The sequence below is a fragment of the Typha latifolia genome, chromosome 8 (genome assembly GCF_019914945.1).
Source record: "Typha latifolia isolate L0001 chromosome 8, TyphaL0001v2, whole genome shotgun sequence".
Lineage (NCBI taxonomy): Eukaryota > Viridiplantae > Streptophyta > Magnoliopsida > Poales > Typhaceae > Typha > Typha latifolia.
Genome location: NC_133093.1, coordinates 10,395,227 through 10,410,632, shown reverse-complemented (window position 1 = coordinate 10,410,632; position 15,406 = coordinate 10,395,227). Strand labels below are relative to the sequence as shown.

The 15,406-nt window shown below is 38.4% G+C and overlaps 3 protein-coding genes across 3 annotated transcripts; 2 read left to right on the top strand and 1 right to left on the bottom strand.

Moving 5' to 3' along the window:
• Positions 1-880: 880 nt before the first annotated feature.
• LOC140794300 (mitochondrial import inner membrane translocase subunit TIM23-1-like) lies at positions 881-1,850 on the top strand. Its single transcript, XM_073146283.1, has one exon. The coding sequence runs from the start codon at positions 1,090-1,092 to the stop codon at positions 1,660-1,662; it is 573 nt and encodes a 190-aa protein (XP_073002384.1). The 5' UTR covers positions 881-1,089; the 3' UTR covers positions 1,663-1,850.
• Positions 1,851-4,215: 2,365 nt separating this feature from the next.
• Positions 4,216-8,065, bottom strand: LOC140793447 (uncharacterized). The gene is made up of 8 exons (XM_073144929.1): positions 7,667-8,065; positions 6,976-7,120; positions 6,708-6,876; positions 5,820-6,090; positions 5,465-5,730; positions 5,160-5,378; positions 4,731-4,836; positions 4,216-4,624 (listed from the first exon to the last, which is right to left on the bottom strand). The coding sequence occupies exons 1-8, from the start codon at positions 7,815-7,817 to the stop codon at positions 4,566-4,568; spliced, it is 1,386 nt and encodes a 461-aa protein (XP_073001030.1). The 5' UTR covers positions 7,818-8,065; the 3' UTR covers positions 4,216-4,565.
• A 5,246-nt stretch (positions 8,066-13,311) lies between these two features.
• On the top strand, positions 13,312-15,333 carry LOC140793830 (AAA-ATPase At2g46620-like). The gene has a single exon (XM_073145560.1). The coding sequence runs from the start codon at positions 13,580-13,582 to the stop codon at positions 15,002-15,004; it is 1,425 nt and encodes a 474-aa protein (XP_073001661.1). The 5' UTR covers positions 13,312-13,579; the 3' UTR covers positions 15,005-15,333.
• The last annotated feature ends 73 nt before the right edge of the window (positions 15,334-15,406 follow it).

Below are 15,406 nucleotides of genomic sequence, written 5' to 3'. Positions count from 1 at the left end.
TTGTGTTCCTCCTTTTCTTCTCTCTTTTTTTCTCATCCATATTTTCCTCTATTTTCTATATCACATTAAGTTATAATAATTATACAATTATACTGGCTTACAATTAAATACCACACTAGCCTAAACCAGTAGAAATTTCCTATGCAATTATAATTAGCTAAATTAGCATATAAGTTATTCCACAATGAATAGAAAAATTAAGTTATATCTTGGTTAACTATTGACTTACATTTATAATTTGATCTAAAACATAGAAAGATTAACTGCTTATGATTAAAGTTACATAGTGGTAGATTATAATTTTCCTTCTTTTCTAAAAAAAATGAAAAAAAAATAGAAGCGTTAGTGTGGGTCCATGTATCACTCGTTTACAACATAAGTTTGCAATCATAGATTCATAGGTATAAAATATATGATGAGGATCAGATCTAAGTCTATATGCATTGTTTTCTAACTCGTAATTGAGCAAATCTGGTGGTCTACAACAAGATTATCTAGTGAATAGCAAAATTTTAAAAAAAAAATTGTTCACGTCGTCAACGAGTCCAACCACTAACATAAATAATTAATATCCTATCTTCTAACAATGCAACTGAAAGAGTCAGCCAATTATAACCCGGTTCAATAGGCTAACTGTCTAGCTCACAATCTATTAAATTATGCGAAGGAAATAATATTTCCAGAACCCATACAACATAGGAGTTGTAGACCTGAACACTGGAACCGGATTCAAATTAATGATTGATAATAGTTCGAGGAGAGAAGATTCCCTTTAGGCTTTAGAGCGTAAAAAGAGAAGGAATATAACCTCCAGATTCCTTCAGAACGACCGAGCTCTACTCGGTGTATATTAAAGTAAATATCGGAAAACGCAAGGGGCTAACCTAGAAAAGTCGGATACGCAATCTCCTCGAGAGAGGGGTCTCTTTGTAAAATTGCAACGAACCCTCGACCTAAAGAAAAAGCCCTTCCCTCGCCGCCTCCGTGTTCGCCTCTTTGCTTCGCTCCGGCTTTGTCGGGCGAATCCTTCTCCTCCACGAAACCCTAGCCCTAGGAATTTTTGAAGGCCAAAGGAAGAAGAGAGATCTGATGGCGGATCCGAGAATCTTCGGCGGCGACGACGGCGATCGACGGCAAGAGCCTGGTCGTCGGCTGTACAACCCGTATCAAGACCTTCAGATCCCTTACCGAAACCTATACGATCTCCCCACCTCACCGGAGTTTCTCTTCCAGGAGGAGTCCGTCGCCCAGCGTAGGTCATGGGGGGAGAATCTCACCTACTACACCGGCGTAGGCTACCTCTCTGGGGCCGTTGCTGGCGCCGGACTCGGTCTCCACCGAGCGGTACGAGCTGCCGAGCCCGGGGATACCCTCAAGATCCGGATCAATCGCGTCCTCAACTCCTCCGGCCAGGATGGCCGTCGAATCGGGAACAGATTGGGCGTGATCGGGCTTCTCTATGCCGGTTTAGAGAGCGGGATGGTCGTCGTTAGGGATTCGGACGACTGGATCAATAGCGTCGCTGCAGGGCTCGGCACAGGTGCGCTCTTCAAGGCGGCGAATGGACCGAGGTCAGCGGCTGTAGCCGGTGCCATTGGTGGGTTGATGGTAGGGGCAGCCGTCGCGGGGAAGCAGGTGCTTAAGAGATATGTGCCTATCTGAGGTTTTCGTTTGGATCAATTTCTCTTACCTTATTGTTTTTATGTTATTGAGGAGTTTAAAGTGCACTATATATATATATGTGATGCCTCAAATTTTGATCTTACATGTAATGGTGATGGCCTGAGGGTCGGAAGATTTGTTTCTAATAAGCGTATAAGAAACAAACCTGATTGATATTGATATTTTTATGGGTAGGTATCTCTTATGTCTGGATCTGATGGTCAATGTTATCTTGCTTGTGTTCCTATATTGTTGCAGTTCAAATTTCTTGCTTCCCAGCTGAATTTTTCTGTTGATGATTACATTCTCTGTTACAGGGTATGCCGTAAAATAGCAGAAGAGTTAAAAGTTTGGGAATAGAGTTTATGGTAGCATATTTATTTTCTATTGTATAAAGCTTAGTTAGTTGGATAATGAATTTTTTGATACATCCTTCCAAGAGACTGTTTTGTAGATGATCTATATGATGGACGGTTGTCTGTTGATGTTACATTTGGTGTAGTTGTCTGTTGATGTTACATTTGGTGTAGTTTAGGAGATTATAGAATTAACACGTTGTAAGACTAGTGGGTTGTTGATTCAAAGGTATTTTGTTCTTATATATTTCTCTTAATGAAGCTAACGTGCAACTTGTGGAAGTAAGATTAGGTGTAGATTGATCAATTCATTGGTAGAAGATGGTGAAAATATGTAAGGCTTACTTTTTCGTGTTATGTGTTCTTTGCTACGTATTTACTTTAGGAGACTGTATGATAGAGTTCAATTTTAGTAGACCTTCATAGCAGAATGGCTTTCTTGAACTTTATTATGTATGTATGGTGAATCTATGTTAGGTTTATTGTCTTTTAACTTTCCTTCTTTTATGGTGTTTGTTTGTCTGTATCAGCTAGGTATCTATTTCAAGATCATGAAATTCTTGGAATATGTTTTTATATACTTCTCATATATATATATGTGTGTTTATTATCTTTAAATTGTATTTTTCGAACACTCTTGAAGTACCTCTTAGGCTTATGCTTGATGGAAAAAAGATATTCTCTAGGATCCCCCTTTCAAACTACATTATAGTAAAAGGAGCTTTGCAGTATTACTCCTTTCTGGGGAGCACCAGATATCTCTATTCCTTGTGATGGCGATAGTACAAGATATCTAATATGAAAATGAACTCCTTGGTCATAGTTTGGCAGTGAAAAGGAGAGAAGAATGGAAGACTCATATAATTTAATAAATGCAGTGAGAATCATGACTTTCACTTTCCTTTTTCACTTGGTGGTTCTTGTTGGAGATGGACTGAACATGTTTGCAGCAGGTACAATCAAGACACCTCTGGTAATAAACTGATCATGGAGAAGGTTCTAAACCTTGAAGGTTGACTTGCATTTCTCTATTTTGTTTGTTTTTAGCACCTAGACATTCTATCAGCTAATGAGATTCTTTTGGTTCAATCTGTTTAAGTTATTGTTTGTATTATCTTTTAGGTGAAACATCATGTTGTTATTTAATATTAAAGATAAACTATTATGTTGTTTAGGAATTTTATCGTGTGATTCAGTTAATCCTGATGCATATGTTTCGGTTTAACTGTAAGCATTCATAATTCTGCCGTCTTTTGAAAAAGTGACCATTGGCGAGGTCACAGCATTTTCTCGTAGAATTTTATTGCGCGGACCGAATAATGTCATTTTGATGTATGGAGCAAAGTTTGAAGTAATTGTGTTCGACTTTTGTGTTCGTGGCTGATTGCCATGAATGCTTCTCTTATCTTGTTGGTTTGTGATCAATCTTTGCCGAAGGCAATTAGCAAGCTTGTGACGTAGAAGATATTGGTATTTGTTTATATTTTGAATATTTGCAGGGTGATGGTCTGATTTGAAGTCAAGATCTGTCTATATTCTTTATTGGACATCACCCGCATGACGTGGCTAAGGATATTATCTCAAACTTTCTATTATTATCGAAGGATAAGAGTATTTGGCACGAAAAATAACTGTATGGGCCCTTTTAATCTTCTTTAGGCGGTGGATTCTATATCATTAACTTAACTCTTAATTTAAAAAAATAATTTCAAAAATTGTAAAGTTACATACTTTGTGCGATACCAGTCACGGTTGACTTATATTTTAAGATAGATCTTTAGAATATAGTTATACCTGGGACTTCTCTTTTAAACTTATCCAATTTTTTGGACAGCTACTCTAATCAAGCATATAGTCCAGCATTTTGTACCCCTGAAAATTATCTATAGTAGGGCTTCTCTGTTTGTTTTTCTTAAATTAAAAAAAAAAAAAGTTCGCACACAGCTTCCAATTTTATAGCATGGAAATTGCATTACCTCGAAGAGCTGTTCAGCTTAGACTTGGTAAAAGGTCTTCAACTTTTTAGCCGTGTCAATGTTACATAAAATCATCCTACTATCTGTAACAGAAAAATGCACTGATGCGCCACTGTAATTGAATCACATGAATGCCAAATTGCAACAGAAAATTCAGCCATATTATATTGATTCTTGTCTTTTACGATGCTCACAGTGGCAATCAGACGAAGTAGGTAATATATATTGCACTACTATAAAAAATTTCATTACTGGATAAATAGAATGCTGTAAAGAGACAAGGATAATTGTAAACAGAACAGGAAAGGAACTATCCTATAGGAAATTGCATAGTTCAACACAAGCTAACTCTTTGATAAACTCAGGATGGCGGGATCTAAGAATCGGGTCAAAAGCTTGATTAATTGATGACCAGGTGATGATTGCGAAGTTGAGCACCTCCCGCTCCTTTGGAGAAGCAAGGGTTCCAACTTATTTAGTAGTCAATTATGGAGCAAGTGCAATATCATGTAAATGCCCTACTCAATTTCTAGTTATGAATTTAAATATGAGAGCACAAATGCCTTCTATGCTAAACACTCAATGGCTCCTCTTCACCGGTCCTCTCCAATGCTGTCCAATCTTGGATCTCTGTAAATAAAGTCCATCATCATTGAGTATGTTGCAGTTAAAAGAGTTCAATTGTCTTTTGCTAATAAATAGGCTAAGATGAAAAGGATAATCTAATATAACTTACTTGATTTGCTCTCTGAGACAACCATGAGCCGCCTCTGCAAGATTGATGCCATAAAAAGGAAAATAGAACACATGCCAAACATGATCGTGATAGGGAATGCATTGACCTACAGATCATGAGATGAGACATTTTTCAGACACAATGATGCAAAAGAGAGAAGAAAAGGAAAACTAATATATTTCATCATCATTTAGTCAATAAACAAAAGCGTCAATATATGATAGCTTTGGCACATACTCTAAGAAATTGCCAGTGAAAGATATAGGTCATAAAAAACAATGGAATTGTTATGAGAATTTTACTTACTGGCATAAGAGACATTGTAACATTAAGGATCTTTTTATTGTCTTGTGAGATCATTAAGATATACTCTAGGAGAAATTGCATTACAATGAAAATATAGGAGAATATCACTGTTTTGATACTTACATTATAAAGCACCACACAGACAAATAAGTTCAGTGGTATGCGGAAAAAGTTCATGATAGTGCTCCTGGCCTCCTCAGGGATATACTGGGATCTCATTTTCATCATTGATGGCCAGAATATGCCCACACATGCCTCAAAGATACAGAAACCAAAAAGCTGGATACAACCTCCAAATGAGATGCTACCTCCTTTCACTGTGGATGATGGTGGTACTAGAAACTGTTCAACGTTACAAAACAAATTACTCCCATTGAAAACCATATAAGAGAAATAGAAAGGAAAGCAAGGAACGGGAAGAATCTTACATTAGTGATAACAGGGAGAAGAAGAGTAAAGGCAGAGATTGCAAATATGATCTGCATATAGCTTTCAACTCTGAGTGTCACACGGGTCATTAACCTAGAAGCAATGGAGCTCCCCAACATGGAAGATAGCATGAAGGTAGCAAATATAAAGCCATGAGGGATGTCTTCCTCATTAGGACTCAAAGCAGGAGTCCACAGGAACACGAAGGTATACATGGAGCCTTCAAACAACGACTGTATGGCACCCAGTAAAGCTATTTTCTCATCTGATATCCACAAAATAATCTTAAATTGGTCAATACTAAATTCAAGTTAGAAGTTCTTTTATGGTTGACAAGTTGAAGCAAAACTTTACCAGAAGCAATGGCTACAGCTGCAACCTTGAATTGAGCCATCAAGTTCCTGTTCTCTGAAGGATCTCCATAATTCTCACTCCATGATGATAGGATGATGGCCATGCCAATTGCAAGGAAGCATGCCGCAGCATCAAAAGGAGACACAGGGCCAAATCCTAAGTTATCAGCCAATAGATTTGCAAATAACCCAGAGACAATGGCAACAAGACCATTGCCAAGAAATATAGCCTTGGAGAAGGTCAATGACAGCCACTGCGGGTCAAAGTTTCTCTGTACAAGAGCAATCACAAAATCCATCAGCACAATGTTAGAGATCTACAGTATGCAGCATGTGTAGTGATTTGACCATTTTAAGAAGACTAATTATATATGCATCTCCTCGACCATGGAGGTCTCCTAACAACTAAGAAAAGGAAAATATCACCCACAACATTTCTATTATATAGAAAATAAGTTTGGTGATATCAAAAAATCATTAACAACCTTTGCTGATGTGTTCCATGTTCTCTTATTGATCAAATCGTCTCTTCTTGTTCTCCTTCATATCTCGAAAAGGTTGGCCATTTTTACTTCATTTTAGTGAAGTAGTTAGGCATTTATTAAATGCTCAAATGAAGGAGAGAAAAACATTAGATGATATCAGCTGCAACCTAGCAAATTTAGATTTGAGAACTTAACCGCCCAATTTTACATGTTGAGCAAGAGGACAAAAATGTATGACAATTGCACGGTTAAGCAAAAGTAACGTAAAAAAGGGAATATGAACATTTTTTTCAGCTCAGAAGGCAAGAAAATTTGCAGTCAGCAAAGTCTCATCCATAGGAACTAATTTAATCATTAATGAATTACATCAGCAAAGGTAAAGAGAGCATTTAAACCATGATTACCTTATAATGTTCTGCAACAAGCCATGACTCAAATGCTGAAAAGAGTAGAGATGTTGCTATTCCTCCTAGTATACGCCCCACCATCAAAACTTTGTACTGCGGAGAATGCTTAGTGATGCAACTAAGGATGTAACTGATGCAGTAGGTAATGCAGGCCCTCTTCCGACCTCTGCATTTGCATAGCTTAGTCAGAGATATCTTAAGCGTAGAATTCAACTTTAACTGGAAATGAAGAACATTTAAGACAAAGTCATGAGGGAAATCTCACTGTTTGTCGGCTAGAGATCCAACAATAGTACCAAACAGCATGGAAGATCCAAACCCGGCGATAAATAGGCGTCCAATATCTCCCTTATCAAAGCCATACTGGCTATAGAGGTAGTAGACATATGGGCCTTGCAACCAATCACCGGCTGATGCAAAAGAACATCTATAGTGAGGCCAATTCCTAGCCAACAAATAAACAAACTGAAATAGGACAAAATTATCGCCCAAGTAAACTATGCACAATCAGATCTTACCCAAAATAAACTATTATAGACGAAAAATACTATATGATATCCCTAAAACCCACAACAAACAAAAACCAAATAGGCAAAGGCAGATGCACAGCCAATGCGCCAGGAAGCAGCAAGATCCATCACACATTATCAAATAAATAACCAAATATTATCAGATCAATATAAATGCTGTCAATGCGAAGAAACCCATGAAAGGGATAGCCAGAAAACCCTAGTATTCACTCCAGCAGAACAATCTATTCTATAATTCCATCACAAAGCAACCGACTTAAGTCGCTCCTCAACAAATGACTAATTTTGATCCGTAACCGAGTCGAGTTTCCAGATCCAATGCAGATCTGGTAATAGTGCTCCATGCAAGATCTAACGCGTGAATTAAGGAAATCCAAAAGCCAAACGAAAGAATCCAAACAAGAGTAAACGAGATCTGAGACAAACCCATCATGAGGGAGTAGACGACGATGTAGTTGTTCTTGAAGGAGTTGAAGGCGGAGGAGGTGGTGAAGCGATCCTTGCTCGTCTTGCTGAACTCTAGGAGCGCCACCACCACGGATAACCCCCCGAATACCAAGTAGTAGAATAACTCCATGGCTGTTCCACCTTCTACCTTTCTCCTTTGCTCCGACCGACCGAGCGAGCGAGAGCGAGCGAGCGAGCGAGAGAGAGAGAGAGAGGTGAAGGATTGATAGCTTCACAGACGAGAATATAAGCTACGCAAATAGGGGCGTGATCTTAGGTGAGGGAGAGGAGGAATAACTTTATTCCAACAAGTGGTCGGTGATCTCAAGATATCATACACTGGGTGGCCAAATACATGACCACTGTCACAGTGTCATCACACTACTAGTGGTATCATGGTTTGATTTATTCTAATGGTTTTTCCCAATTAGGATCGAGATAAGATAAGAATTTATTTCGGGATAAAAAGATAAGTATTAATATAAGATAGTATTTGATTCTGATAGTTAGGATAAAGAGATAAAAAAGATAATCAAATTGATTTGATTATAAATATATATATATATATATATATATATTTTCAGATAAATATACAAAATATGTTTAAATATTAAATAGAAATTATCAACGATTATATTTATCTAATTTTATAGTCACATTAAAGAAGGAGTCTGCCGTCGGTACGCTAATGTATTTATTTATAAATTCATACAAATTATGGGGTGTTAGATTTTGTTAGGGGAAATTCCACTTGAGATCTGTGTTGGGGGATAACCACTAATCGTCAAAGCTGACCATGGTGGGAATGGAAGTAGCTACATATATTCTTGGCAGTGTCCACAGTACACCGGACAAGATCTCGTGGCTCCTTGGACATTTTTAATCAATGATCTTGCAATGCAAGTGTCGGTGCGCGGATTTGGAATAGAAAATTGTGAGCTATAATTAATTATATTTTTTACCTATTTCACTATCACTAGTATTATTTTCACCCTTTAAAAAAATTAATATATACACTACTCTGAATTATCTAATTGTATTACTAGGTCGGCTTCATTTGAAAAAAAAATTGGAAAAAGTATTAAAAATTGACTACGTATTTAGATGAGTAAAATACTTATGTGAATTTAGATCGAAAGTTTAATATTTAGAGAAAGTATTAAAAGATAAATGTGGTAAAAAAATATTATAGTTTAGAGTTAATATATAGTTAACCCTTTTTAACAGATTATAAGCCCGAATAATCATCGACTCAAAATTAATTTTGACTAGGAGCTTAGCCGAGCCAATAACTGGAGCGTCAAATGAGCACAGTTCAAGCCTGTTTCAACTCAACTATAATTCGAGCTTAGAGCCTATAATAAGTGCAATTTGAGTCTTATTTAGACTCATCGGATTTAACTTGATTTAAACTTAAATTAAATCAGACTTGATTGAAGATTAGGATGAGATAAGATAAGATAGTCATAAATTATAAAGTGTGTCAATTGATACTATATATAATTAAATATCTGACTAAGCTCGACTCGAAATAAATTTTAAACCTAAATAAATGGCTCACTTAAATTTTGAGCAGGGCCTTAATCGAGCTGAGCTCGATTACTGTGACAACCTTAAATAATCTCGACTACACTATATCGTTACTATGGAAGTCCCACTTGGTATTGGTTAACCTAACCAAATGGAACCCACACGCTATGCCTATTGCTACCTTTTGATTTTGACTTTTGACTTACGCTGGCCCCACACGGTGGACTGATCACATTCGGCCAGGGAAGCGCCATGGTTTTGAAGGCCAAACTCCACAGAAATAGACTTCGAAAGAGTTGAACATGACCATGAGTGGACTGGTAACTGTGAGCGAATCAAATTAACAATAACAACTGGATGACTAGATCTTTGGAGGATTAAAAGTATTTCTAAAATTTAAGTTTATATTTTATAAATAATTTAAATATTAAAAAATATAAGATTTGGTAACCCGGGCACTCATACTTGGGCTTTGATCTAGCATTTCTCATGGCCCGTTATTTTGTTGGGCCTAAGAGTTCATAGTACTTGGGCCCTATGGTTCTGATCATATGATACATGATGTATCATATTAAGTTATCTAGAAAAAGACTTGCCAGAGGGCTACAAGATCATCAAAGAGGAAGTGGATACCCCTCGGAGAGTAAAGAATTTAGTTGGAGAATGCAGAATGTTGATTAATACCTTCAATAGATTTAAAGTTTAGCACATTATAAGAGACTGTAACATGGCTATAGACTGGGTTGCACACCCGCCACCAGGGCAAGAGTGGATTGAGCCTTCGCTAGATTAGACCATAAGGGCCTGTCCCTTGTACGTTATGTAAAATTTTGTCCGCCGACTCTGGTGCTAGCTTAGTTAGTATTTAAGTAAATCATAGTTAATACTAGCTCTTTCACATTAAAAAAAAAATGGAGTAAATATTGTTATTTGAAAATATAATGGAATTGAAATAAAATCCATCTAATGTTGTTGGATGGAAGGAGGTAAATATTCGTTCAAAAATTTACTTAAATTAATTGAAATCTTATTACCTAATAGTTTTAAATAGTCTATTTAGTGTTAAGTCAGGTTGCTGAGTGATGAATTAGGCTTCCCTAGGGCTCATTTTTTTCTTACTCCGTTGAAATTTTCTTCACTGTTGTCGTCGCGGTGACCTTTTATCTTCACCCCCCCCTCCCCCTTTCTCTTTTCTCATCTTCTTTCCTTGGTCATCTCTCTCTCTCTCTCTCTCTCTCTCTAAGCTACCATTACTCCCTCCTCCTCCATTATCGCATTCATTTTGATGTTGTCACTCTCCTCTTTATCGTTGCCACACCATTCTTTGTCACTGTCGCCTATGGGTTATCATCGGACTAGCATTAGGTGTAGGCTTGTCGAATTTGAAACACTTATTATTTTTTCTTTCTTTCTCTCTCTCCAATTTTTTAGAGGTTATTTTGTTGACTAGCCCAAATTCAATGCGATTGTGATAGAAAAATCTGAAGCCAAACCTTTTCTATCAGCGAATTTCTAAATAAGATATAAGAGAAAAAGGTAAAAACTAGCAACGGGTGAGAACGAGGCATCATCATGCAACAGGAGGATGTCTATAGTGAATTGGATGTATCTCATAAATCAATAGTCCAAAACTAGCAATGAAATAGCAAATTGAAAGTTTAATACAATATCATTTTATCAATACAATCTAATACCGACACTTTTATAAGTTTGCATCCCCTTAAGTTTATACATCTTTTTACTTATATACACATAATTTAGACTTATTTTAATTTCTTTCTTAAACTGATTGATTTGATTGCCCAAATTATATATATTATATAAGGAGGAGTATTATTTTTCGTGTTGGGATTACTCTTGTAAGTATAAAAGAAAATATTAATTTGCTGCAGAGTTACATAGTTATTGTAGAGCTATTGCCAATTTATGGCATATGTATATAACTTTCGCGTCATGCTTCTTCACTACGGAAAGCATTTATCAATGCAGTTTCGATGTGTCACAACAATCATAAATTAGAAATGATGAAGGTGGCAGAATATTTAAAAGCAAAGCAAAGGTTTTGGTTGCAAATATTTTCAGTACAATAAATTCATTTCAGAATAGAAAAATGATCATTGCTTTCCAGTCATTGAATATATATTATAGCCATTCAGGATTCAGGAACCCTGGAAAGAGGAAAAAAAATTCCATAATATGAATGCAGACATGAACTATTAAAGGCTATCAGGAGGAGGAATAAGAGAGAGCCCTTGAAAGTTGTAAAGAATCTCAAAGGCAGGAAGAAGTGGAGAGTGATTAAAAACGTTTTAAATGGAGTATCTTTTGTACAACAGAGTCATAGTATTTATTCGTGGCTTATATCCACGCATTTTTTTTAAATTAATGTTTTCTAATGACTTTAACTTTTAAATAATTTGACGAGCTATTTTCTACTGGTTTTATTAAAATATCTCAAATCAGATGTAAGTAGGAGGATTGGAATAAAAAGTATTAAACTCATGGTTCTGTAATAATTTCCTAAATTATTAATTTTAATGAAATAAGAGCATCTTAATTTGTTGGTTTCAGCACATAATAAAGTATTAAAAATAATTAATAGATGTTTATATCTGGATTTAGTGATTAATCACGAAGGAAATCGGGCTTAACCCTGGTCTAAGGTACTATAGTTTTGGTGGCCGGTTGGTCTGGTAGTTGGAACTTGGAAGTCTATTTTCTCCTCCATATAAAAACTATTTCCCACTTGAAATGAAATAGTCAACTTAATTGACCATTTTTATTTTATTCTTTCTCCTTCCTTTGAAAATTTCGAACAGATTCCCCTTTTCATTTCCTTTTCTACGCGTTATGGAAGCGGGTCATCGTTTTTGTATGTATAGTGTATACCATTTTAAAATCTCTTATATATATATATATATATATCAAAACACTTTTCTTTTTATATTAATATGCAGTAGAATTTTTATTTTTGCATAAGCACTTATGAAAGTTTAATAATAAATATACTTTGAGCAACAATAAAATGATAAAAGTAATTTTCTTTTTCTTGCATACATTACGCTTAATTAGTAGGATATTTGTTATTTAATCTATTCAATGGTTCAAATAGTAAAATATAGTTATCAAATAGTAACTAGAAGGACATATACGCACCATAAAAAAGTCCTAATTTGAACGACCATTGTTTTGAGAGAAAAAGAAAAAGAAAGTAAATCGAAACGGCCATTTAACTATTAATCTAGAGAGGGATTAGAAAAACTTGTTAGTAGCATTAGCATTTCCCTGATCTAATGATGATGAGAAGTGGAGGCCACGTGAGCCGCTTTAAGTCATTAAGTGCGGCGGGATTAAAATATTATAAACGTGACTAAGTTTTAGTGCTAATTAATTAAGGCGATTGGTACGATTACCAACAGCACACAGGAACCACAAAATAATAATAATAATAATAATAATAATACTAGGAGCTACCTATCTATAATGAGTTGTCGATTCAATTAACAGAGTGGTATCCTTAAACGGGAGAAATATTGCAGACGAGAGATGTATCATGATTCATGACACTCTTGGATGTGCATAGACATTCATCATTTCGTGTCCAGAATTATGCTCAGCTCTCATACTGTCCAAATGATGCCTCTGCTGCTTGGCTTTCTAAGACTGTCTTGCATGCTTCAAGCTATGGACGAGGTTCTTTTATGTACCCCCACCCCCCATGTGCTGTCTCTGTGTTTATCTGTGATCATAATAGCTTTTAATTATTATTTTTTTCTTTCTTATTCCATTGCGCACTTGACATCTTTACAAAGGAAATTGGACACAAAATTGAGAGTTGTTTTCCTCTGGTTGAGTCTCAATTTGACATTATTTATATTTCTCCGTTTAAATGAATACTTTTTCTTGAATGTGTAAGAATAAAGTTAATATAAAGTGTCAGATACGCAGAAACCACAAACTTTTGACGGGATCACTCCCAGTCACCCAGTAACAACACTTTATTATGACATCGAAGATTACTGGTGTGACGAGTGATTAACCCTAACCCCACGTCGCGCCGTCCGCGTTTTCCTATATATATATATATATTTTTTGGTTTTAAAAAATATTTTTATTTTCTTTTTTATCGTCAATTTCCACTACTTATCCGACCTGTAAAAGCCTTCGGTACCCCTCCTCTGTGGACCCCTTTTCGGCTTTCAAGTTCCTCAAATCCCTACTTTAATACAACAGTGCACAAGACGAAAGCCAAAATCTCCTCCTATTGCTTCGGTAACCTCCTTATCTACGTGTGCTATTCCGAAACCTCCTTTTTATTCGTCCATCGCGTTCTCCAATTCTGAACTCTTTCCCATCTTCAAGATGTTTCTTCTTCGGAATCCCCTTTCTATAGTCATGGCCGCCGCCGCCTGTCTGGTGCTCCTCCGCCTCATCCTATCGTTTCAATCTCTCCTCTATCTCCTAATCCGGTGGTGGAAGCGGGCCGACGAGTGGGCCCAGGTGTACCAACGCTACGAGATCCTGCGGTACACCGACGGCTCCGCCGAGAACCCGCTGTACCGCAAGGCCCTCGCCTACGTAGGCTCGCTCCCGTCCTTGGAGGACGCCGCGGCCGTCCACGTGTCGTCGTCGGCTTCGAAGGCTAACGACTTCGCCTTCCACCTCGGCCCGGCCCAAACGGCCCAAGACTCGTTCTTCGGCGCCCGCATCACCTGGACCAACGCCGGCGGCGAGCGCCTCGTTATCCGCATCCGCCGCCAGGACCGTACGCGCGTCCTCCGCCCCTACCTCCAGCACGTCGAGTCCGTCGCCGACGAGATCGAGCTCCGCCGCCGCGACCTCCGCCTCTTCACCAACTCCTCTGGCCGGGGATGGTCCTCCGCCCCGTTCACCCACCCGGCGACGCTGGACACCGTCGCGATGGACGCCGACCTCATGGCGCGGATCCGCGCGGATCTCGAGGCGTTCCTCAAGGGCCGCGCTTACTACCACCGGCTCGGCCGTGTCTGGCGGCGGAGCTACCTCCTCTACGGCCCACCCGGCACCGGCAAGTCAACCTTCGCCGCCGCCATGGCGAGATTCCTCAGCTTCGACGTCTACGACCTCGACCTCTCCCGCGAGGACGACGCCGACCTCCGCGATCTCCTCATGCGCACCACCCCCAAATCCCTAATCCTAATCGAAAACCTCGATCTCTACCTCAACAACAACAGCAGCAGCAGCAGCAGCAACAACGCAAGGATCAAGAAGCTACTCGATTTCATGGACGGGATCTTATCCTGCTGCGGAGAAGAGAGGGTGATGGTGTTCACCATTAGCGGCGACTCGAAGGACGAGTTGGATCCAGCTGTGCTCCGGCCTGGCCGGCTCGATGTACACATCCATTTCCCCATGTGCGACTTCAACGCGTTCAAGAATCTCGCGAATAGTTATCTGGGGGTAAAGGAGCATAAGCTTTATCCGCAGGTGGAGGAGGGGTTTTATACCGGAGGGCGGATAAGCCAAGCCGAGGTCGGCGAGATCATGATCGCGAACAAGGGGTCGCCGAGCCGGGCGATTAAATCGGTGATCAACGCGCTGCAGCAGGCGAGGTTCAGTACGAGGAGGGAGGAGGAGGCGGTGGCGATTAATGGAGGGCAGGGGAGTCTCGGTTTTGGAAAGGATTTGACTCCGTTAAAGGAGTTTAAGAAGTTGTATGGTTTCATTAAGATTAAGAGCGGGATTAAGAAGGATGGGATGATACCAATGGAGGATGGAGAGCAGCAACAACAACTACAACATGGATAGACAAAGGGCCCAAAACGGTTAGTGTTATGTTTTTTGGAATTGTACATGAGATACTGTTACGAGTTGTTATCCATTTGAAGTCTAGTTAGGGAAAAGGGTGATTAGAGTAATCTGTGGTCCATTCTTGGGAGGATTCGTGCTCACTGCTCACTGCTCACTGCTGTGCTTTCTTCTGGGGTTTAGAAGGAATTCTCATGAGCCCATGTTACCGAAAGCACGGGTGAGTGAGATATAAGCTATAGTACTGGATTGCAGTTAGGAATTCTCAGTAGCCTAGATTAAGCTTCCCTTAAAAGGGTTTTATTCGATGAATTATTCTGGGTTTATTATATCTAGACTCTTTTAATCTTTACTCATTTTTTGTGTGATATTTTTACTAGACAACACTACAAAATAATTACT